This window comes from Semicossyphus pulcher, unplaced genomic scaffold, assembly GCF_022749685.1.
Source record: "Semicossyphus pulcher isolate SPU_LCO1_2020_fin unplaced genomic scaffold, fSemPul1.0.p SCAF_13, whole genome shotgun sequence".
In the NCBI taxonomy this organism is placed as follows: domain Eukaryota; kingdom Metazoa; phylum Chordata; class Actinopteri; order Labriformes; family Labridae; genus Semicossyphus; species Semicossyphus pulcher.
This window is the reverse complement of record NW_027211637.1, coordinates 24,566,375-24,574,632: the sequence shown is the minus strand read 5'-3', so window position 1 is coordinate 24,574,632 and position 8,258 is coordinate 24,566,375. Positions and strand designations below refer to the sequence as shown.

The 8,258-nt window shown below is 37.9% G+C and overlaps 1 protein-coding gene across 1 annotated transcript; it reads left to right on the top strand.

Moving 5' to 3' along the window:
* The first annotated feature begins 31 nt into the window (after positions 1 to 31).
* pm20d1.2 (peptidase M20 domain containing 1, tandem duplicate 2) lies at positions 32 to 7,132 on the top strand. The gene is made up of 13 exons (XM_069660401.1): positions 32 to 257; positions 379 to 465; positions 2,223 to 2,458; positions 2,560 to 2,646; positions 2,772 to 2,905; positions 3,039 to 3,158; positions 3,282 to 3,357; positions 3,454 to 3,515; positions 3,590 to 3,668; positions 3,768 to 3,839; positions 3,933 to 4,098; positions 5,419 to 5,518; positions 5,911 to 7,132. The coding sequence occupies exons 1-13, from the start codon at positions 38 to 40 to the stop codon at positions 6,038 to 6,040; spliced, it is 1,569 nt and encodes a 522-aa protein (XP_069516502.1). The 5' UTR covers positions 32 to 37; the 3' UTR covers positions 6,041 to 7,132.
* The last annotated feature ends 1,126 nt before the right edge of the window (positions 7,133 to 8,258 follow it).

The window sequence follows — 8,258 nt, the reverse complement described above, 5'->3', positions numbered from 1 at the left end:
TCACAGTGAACCAGTTCCGCCATCAAAACGTACTACAATGACAGACTCGGGACCAAAGTTTAAAATATTTAAGTTTTTAAAGATTATCATTTGTAGTCTCCTCATTACAGCCCTACTTCTGTTTTCTATAGCATTGATCAGGACTTTTACACTGGATGTAAATGCCGGGCTTCAACTCGCACATTGGGAGAAGACGAATAACATTTCACTTGTCATAGACGACCATCAGAGAGAGGAGCTACTTGCTCATTTTAAAGGTCGGTAAAATTTACATTTCAGTTACCTTCTGTTGAAAGTAGATGAAAGAAATGTGGAGGACCCGCCCCAAGGAAAACATTGTAAGTAAGCTTGGTTAACTATCTCTGTTCATTCATCCAGAGGCTATCCGGATCCCTACAGTGTCATTCTCAGAGACTGAGAGTAATACCACCGCGCTGCGTGAATTTGACAAGCTCCTCCGAAAAGGTAAACCTGGCACTACAATATGTCAGAATATATGTTATCTACGCAGTTGCGAGTGTGTTCCCAATGTGGTGTTGCATGTATTGACAATGGCTTGTGTGTGTTTGTAGCCCTTGGCTGTCACACGCTGTGACGTAGCCGAGCAGTTCTAGCTTTGTAACTTTGACCGTTAACGTTAGCTAACAGTTAACGGTTAACCGATCGTTAATTTTTGATGCCAACCGTGTATGAAGAAGGCCATGGTACTAGCTACAAACTTAAGCTAACATTAGCTTATATTACGCAAAGCTACATGTAACAACTTTTGCTTTTCACACAGTCCTGTGGAGGTAGGTTGCCTCCCCCTCACGGCTCACAGGACTTGTTTCTAACACCCAATCGAGCCAAATGAATGCCGTTATGTCTACTAAGGAAGGGTTTCTACATTTTACAATCAGAACTATACTACTCTAGGTGTCAGCAGACTTCATGTAGCTTACTAAGGTGAAGGGATGGCTAAGAGTCTTTCATTTGACTTTCATACAGGTCTCTCATTAAACTTTTGAAACATTTCTAGTTAGGTTAGTTATGACAAACTATTTCGCTAATAGTACTCATCTGTGCTCCACAGCCTCAATATGCAATATTGATGCTAGGGACTCACGATTTCATTGGCACGTTATCGGTATCTGCAGATTATGGCTTGATAAAACAACGCTTTAGCCTAAATGCTCGATGATTCCCTAAAAAAGCTTGATGTAATGCTATGACATTAACTCGAGGATGGACAGAAGAGGCACACTGCGCACATCAAGCGTGAAGAAGGGTGCAATGTATTTGTGGTATAGCAATTTTCAAAGTTTATGAAAACGGACACCGAGGTTGATTTCATTTTATGTATTTGTTCTGTGCGATAGGTAAAATTTGCCCTAAGTGTGGCTATTGTCAGGATTGTCCCAGGGAGAGCATCATCCAAGCCTGTCTAAGTTTGAATATTACAGTTTTATTTGAAAGAAAATGTTACATACAAATAAATATCGCATTTTGTACATAACCTAAAGTTTAAGTAGTTTTCTCATATTGCCAAGTGGATATGTACATTTTAAAAACCACTGTATTATGTTATTTTGGGCCACTAAAATAACAGGAGGCATGATATCAATTCCACTACAGGGGAGACTTGATGTTGCGGAAAAAAACGTTCCTTATATATCGGTATCAAAATCGGCAATCAGCAAAAAATGTTGGAATATATTGGCATATCAGAAAATCCAAAATGGTGCATCCCTAATAGATGCAACTGACTCTTTCAATGAATTTGCCACTTATTTTCGTTTGACTATAAATAATCTGACGAAAAGTGACAAATACCCATCAAAGATCTATAATATTTGCTATTTTTGTCTGACCAACACCTTGAAGATGCTCAGTTTACCTTAAATAAGACAAATAAATCAGATCATTATCACATGTGAGAAAATGGAACTGGTAATTTTGACATTTTTGCTCATTGGCTAATCGAGTTATGAACTGACAGTTAAAGCTTTATGTATTTTATAAATGAAGTACGGTAATACAAGTCAGAAGTGCCATATTTGTGTGCCCGCCTAACTGGTTAACTCTGACACTGTAGACAATTCTAGTTCTTTTCATAGTCTCTAGAGCTTTGCTACCTCTCCTGAAGAGCCACAGACAATATTTTTGTGCAACTTTAATAGGCCAAGCATTAAACTGACTCAAATTTACAAAAGGTTCAAGCTGGTATTCTTCTTCTTTTTCAGCCTTCCCAACAGTTTTCACTTCAAGATTGGTTCATCATGAATTGGTGGCCAACTACAGCCACCTGTTTTGGGTGCAAGGGACACACCCTAACCTGGTGCCATACATACTGCTGGCCCACATCGATGTAGTACCTGCCTCGGAGTCGGATGGCTGGGAGGCCCCACCATTTTCTGCCCAGGAGATAGATGGCTTCATCTATGGTAGAGGCACCATAGATGACAAGAGCCCTGTAATGGTGAGAGTGATATTTGTGCAGTCTTACTACTCATCAGAGTTGAAATGTATTTCATTTACATGTGCCTGTCAGGCTTAACTGTTATGGTTTATTTCTTCCAGGGTATACTTCAGGCACTGGAGTACCTGCTGATAAAAGGTTATGCTCCACGAAGAGGGTTTTACATCGGTCTTGGTCATGATGAAGAAGTACTTTACCTATTCATAATACTTTAACTATTCATAAACCTCTTTCTTTTAAAAATTGTGACCTTGATTGATATTCACAACATAATACTTACATGTCTGAGTTCATTCAATATTTCTTTTCAAAGGTCAGTGGTTACAAAGGGGCAATGAGCATAGTGCGGATACTGAAGCAGCGTGGTGTGAAGCTGTCGTTCGTCCTGGACGAGGGCCTGGCTGTACTTGATGGAGTCATCAGTGGCCTTGAAGGACCTGCTGCTCTGTGAGAACCTACCATGCTGTAGTGTAAACATCTTTGGCATTAAATGTTTTCAGCTTTTGCAGCACCATTAATTTGTGTAAAAAAAATATATATATTAGGTGAATTTGTTGTATTTTTTATGTGTGTTTTGCAGAATTGGAATAAGTGAAAAGGGTTCGGCCACTGTTAAGCTTAGCATCTCTATGCCACCTGGACACTCCTCAATGCCTCCCCGTGAGACCAGCATTGGGATCCTGGCTGCAGCAGTCAAAAGGTGAGAGGACATTTTCACGAGATTTCAATAACAGTTAGTCTCTGTGTTCATGCTGTAACTATGTTGAACTACATTGAAAATTATTACCACTCCATGAACAAAGAGTCTGTATCATGCTTTCAGACTCGAGGAAAACCCCATGCCGAGATTATTCGGTCATGGGCCTGAACGTGGAACCTTTGAGCACCTGGCCCATAAGGTGAGGGAAACTCACGACTCATCCTTTAGTCATCGCAACTAGTGGCATATGAACTCCCTCCATGCTGTTACTCACTTACTCATTATTTAACTTCAGTTCAAGCTCCCAATGAAGTTCATAATGTCGAATCTTTGGCTGTTTTCCCCACTCCTTGGCAGGTAATTAACTTCCTTACATCCATGTTTCTCTTGATTGTGTCGATTAGAATACATCAGTTTGTTTTTCGTTGCAGGGTACTTGAAAGAAAATCAGACACTAATGCTTTTGTAAGGACAACCACAGCAGTCACCATTTTTAATGCAGGAGTTAAGGTACAGTTATTGATTTTATCAATTGTAAAGACTAAAATTGTTAGAATCAAAGCAAAAGGTTTCTTGAGAAAAAATCCTGAATTCTTTCTCACTATGTAGGTGAACGTCATCCCTTCCCTTGCTGAAGCTTATGTAAATCTCCGCATCCATTCAGCACAGTCATTACAAGAGGTAGACTGTCAAATTGTATTAACTTTTTGAGGATTTACTGATGTCTCACCATGAATATTCTTAGTTGACTAAGATGTTTGCTGTCTGGGTTAGGTCCTGGACCTCGTCCAGTCCACAGTGGGGGACCAGCGAGTGAAGATGGAGCTGGTTGATGGGTTTGACCCTCTGCCTGTCAGCTCTTCTGATGAAAAGGCCTTTGGCTTCCAGATCATTAAGAAGACAGTGTTGGACATGTTTCCAACTGTTACAGTGGCTCCAGGTAGATTCATTTTAGATTTAACTTTATTAAAGACCAGCTCCAGTCATGTTTTCAGACATATAAAATGCTCTGCTTGAAATAATAGATTTTGTCTGATAAGTTTTTTTTTTGCAAAATACGTTTAATTGCCTTGTTAAAATCCTCCCAAGGCATCTCCTCCTTCTCCCTCATTAAAGTCGAGGTGAAATAAAAAATGTAATTTAAATCCTTTTAGATCACATCCCCGGTAATATTGTGCATCTATTTGGCAATATAGGCCTATTTCTTCGTATTCTTATATCAAAATCCGATCATTTTCTCTTCCTGTAAAAAAAAAATATCCCGTGTGCTTACGTAAGCTAGGACCAACCAATTTCAACCAATCAATCTGCAACATTTAGCCGTAGAGCACCAGGAACGCTCGGTCAGTTAGCTAGCTACTGCGCTGTGGAGAACATCTGTCTACGCCCACTTCTCAACGATCAAATCAAATCCCTCTAATGATATGTCCCTCCTGCACGTCCTGTTTCACTTGGAAATACATCACGATACGGAAGCTAGATACTCTCGAAATGCTGTTTCAGCTCAACTTTAAATATTTCTGAATCTGCATATTCCCCGCCCACAATGCAAATTTCCAACCACCCCCTCCTTCGCAAAAACAAAACACGTCTCTGCCATAGTTGAGTGTTGTTGAAACTTAGCTAACTTGGAATTTAGTACCGTTAAATCCGGTGTATAAGACGCACTTTTAATACATTTTTTATATCTAAAATGTGGGCTGCGTCCTATATACCGTCTTTGTTTTGTGTGTGTTTTTAATGTGTTTTAAATGCAAATAAATTGAAATAGTGTTGAAATAGCTTGTATACCCCAAAAACAGACTACGTCTTATATTCGGGTGTGACTTATATTCCAGGTATTACCGTAATTAGTAGTAGTAACATTAACCTTAGTAGTCATTAGTGAGTTTGAAGAAATTACAATGACGGTTACAGCTGGCTCGCGCATCGCCAAAGTGGTTGCCATAGGTTGCACATAATGATATGCATAGCGTCACCCAGTCCATTAACGGGATTGGCTCCTTAGCTATGTGACGCCACAAACCTGCCAATCTGAAAACGTGTTGTTCAGCCTGTCCTTGGTACAATGCAGTTTAAAAGCAGACAGGCCTAGCCATGGAGATGACTGCTGATGTTGTCCCTGATATGTCTTGTAGCACAAAACACCACATGGAGATGTTTACAAGGTTAAACTCTTGATTTTCACTGGAGGGGGTCTTTGAGGTCAAAGAATTCCTGTTGTGTTTGTGATTTATTTATGTAACATTTCCTTGTGCAGGTATCTGTATTGGGAACACTGACAGTCGACACTTCAAAGACCTGTCCAATGATATTTATCGCTTTGCCCCTGTCTGGTTTAAACCTGGTGATGCCCAGAGGTAAGAAACTAGTTTGCCTTAAAGCTAAATAAATACGTTTGAACAAAGTCTGCAGGCATTATAATAAACTGCTTGTGCAGAGTAATATCTGACAAACTAGTCAACTGTTGAACAAAAGACAGCTTTCTGCTGTTGTTTACACGTTTCTGTCACAAACTTGTGATGAAAGAGTGTGACCTCCATGGGCTGTTCATACGTAAAGTTTCTCTTGAATAAATACATTGAGAAATGTTATGTATAGAACCAACCTTTTGCCCCATTTCTGGGCAGCTCTCAGCTTTGGTAATAAATAAGCCATTATCCTGCAAGAACAGTAAGAGGGAATTAAATGTCGAAGGATTTTTTATCTTCTTAGAAACCATAAAGGAAGTGTTTTTTCTTCTTTTTCTTAGATTCCATGGCATCAATGAAAGGATTTCCAAAAAGAACTACGAAGAGCTTGTAGTATTTTACTTCAATCTGATTCAAAACTGCGACATTCAGAAGCTCCCTGAGCCACACGGCTCAGTGCATGAACTATAAGAAGTAGGGCAGCATGGGTATCAAATCAAACTGCTATTCAAAATCCTGCGTCAGTCTTTCGGAGTAGTTTCCCCAGGACCTTGACGTATTGTGTGGTTGTACATTTCAAACAAAATTTAAACAAGATTTTGAATTTTAGAGCCAGAAAGTAAAATTTTCCGCGTAATTGTAGCTTTACAGTGAACAATGGGCTCCTTGAATTCTTGTTTGATGACATACAGTATTTATCTAGTGTGATGAAATTATCACCAGAAATTGACCAGATTATGTATTGGACTGCTGTGATGATTTTTGACTGTAAAATAATCTTCGTATAATTAAGTAAAATAAATAATTTGTTGGGGTGCTAATAATACTTACTTGAGACTGTGATTTACACATCACTTTAATGAAAATATTCTTTGGCTGCTCATAACAGACAGTATAAAAGATGCTTCTTATTGTGGACTTGCTGAAAGGTGGTGGCTGCTGTTGATACCATTGTGCTGAATCTGAATGATTAGAAATGAAGATGCACTGAAGAAGACATTTTACATACATATGTACATTTAAAATGTTTGTGAATGTTTTACTTACCTATCTCTGACAGTTCCCAAAGTTCCAACTGCCAGGTGGGTTTTGAGATCCCGATTTCGATATGACTACAAGTAAAGCAATTATTGACTAATACTTCAAAGTGTAAGACTGTTATGGCAATATCAACAGAGTAAACCACTAAGCTTTTATTAAGTTAATAAAGTTATATGTTATTCCATTCAGGGACAAGCTCATCTGATACTAAATGCTAAAAAAAAGTGCTTAGTCAGAATCAGATGGGTCAAGTGTGATCTCTACTCTGTATGTGGACCAGACAGTGTAGTAATACATTTTTGGATGAAGAGGCTGAAATGCAATTCAAGCGTCAACCCTCTGCGTCACACATCCTTCCCTCACACACACACACACACACACACACACACACACACACACACCCAGTAAAGTATTAATACGTCATAAATGTATTGCTGTACAATATAACAGAATGTCGTTATGAATAAAAAGTGTAAGGACTGAGAAGTAAAAACTATCCACTAAAATAATAAAAATAACACAAGTAACAACATATGTGTGTGATATTTATCGGATCTAGTGGAGACAGCTGTCTCCCTCTGGTGTGACTGAGGATGTTTGGCCCTAGAATAGACAAAGCATGCAATTATGTCTGTCGATTCGGCTGGTGAATCATTATTTTCATTCTGTGTTAGATATAGAGTGGGAAAATATAGTACTTAATTTTACATTAGTATAGACTTAAAAAAAAAAAAGTTTAAAGAAGTACTTTTGACTTACAATATTCAGTTCGGTATTTTAGATTTAATTTCTTCTGTAGGTGTCGTTTTACACCAGGATTTTGAAATACAACATCTATTTACTAATGAACATTAATGTGTGCTTACCCCCCAAAAATGTGTTATTTGTTTGTTATATTGATCACCAGTTTGTACTTTTTTATAGTGTTCCATGCAAATGTTACAATGCTGGATAGCATGTTGCCTGTAAGCAGCAGATGGCGTACTTTTAAAAGAGAGCATCCACATTCCAATGTCATGTCAGTCACAGCTAGGCCTCAAAGTTTTATTATGCAATTTATGAGTCATGTTGTTTATGCACATGTTCATGCCCCGTGTGCTGTGCCAAACAATTAAAAATGTCCTTTTGATTTTTTTAAGTTATGTAGTTAAAAACTGCATTGAAAAATATATGAGAAAAAAAAAACAAAATTCCATGAACTGTTCCCCTGTACGAACAATAAGTTAGTTTATCCTGCTAATATTCACAGTTTGTGTTGCCATAGAACTCCATTATTTTAAAAAACAAATTCAAATTATTTTTTATTTAACTTTAAATTAAATTTGCGACATTAAAGCAGATTATAATGTAACTTAAGTTCAACATCCTGGGACCATGTAAGAAGGAAGTCTTCTTACTGATGTGTTATCCCTCCATGTGTTCATTAATGCATTAATACATCAAATGAAAAGGAAGTGTTTAAAACAATGTTTTTGTAATTGTTTCACTTTATTTATTTAAATAATGTAGCCACAATAATTATTATATACAACAGGGGTTTTTTGTAATACCTTTTACCATAAAAAAAGACTATGTTAAAGACCTTAGCCTTAAAACATGCCTTTACTTCAGCCTGTTTTATGGAGCTCTTGTTAAAATTGTCAATGTG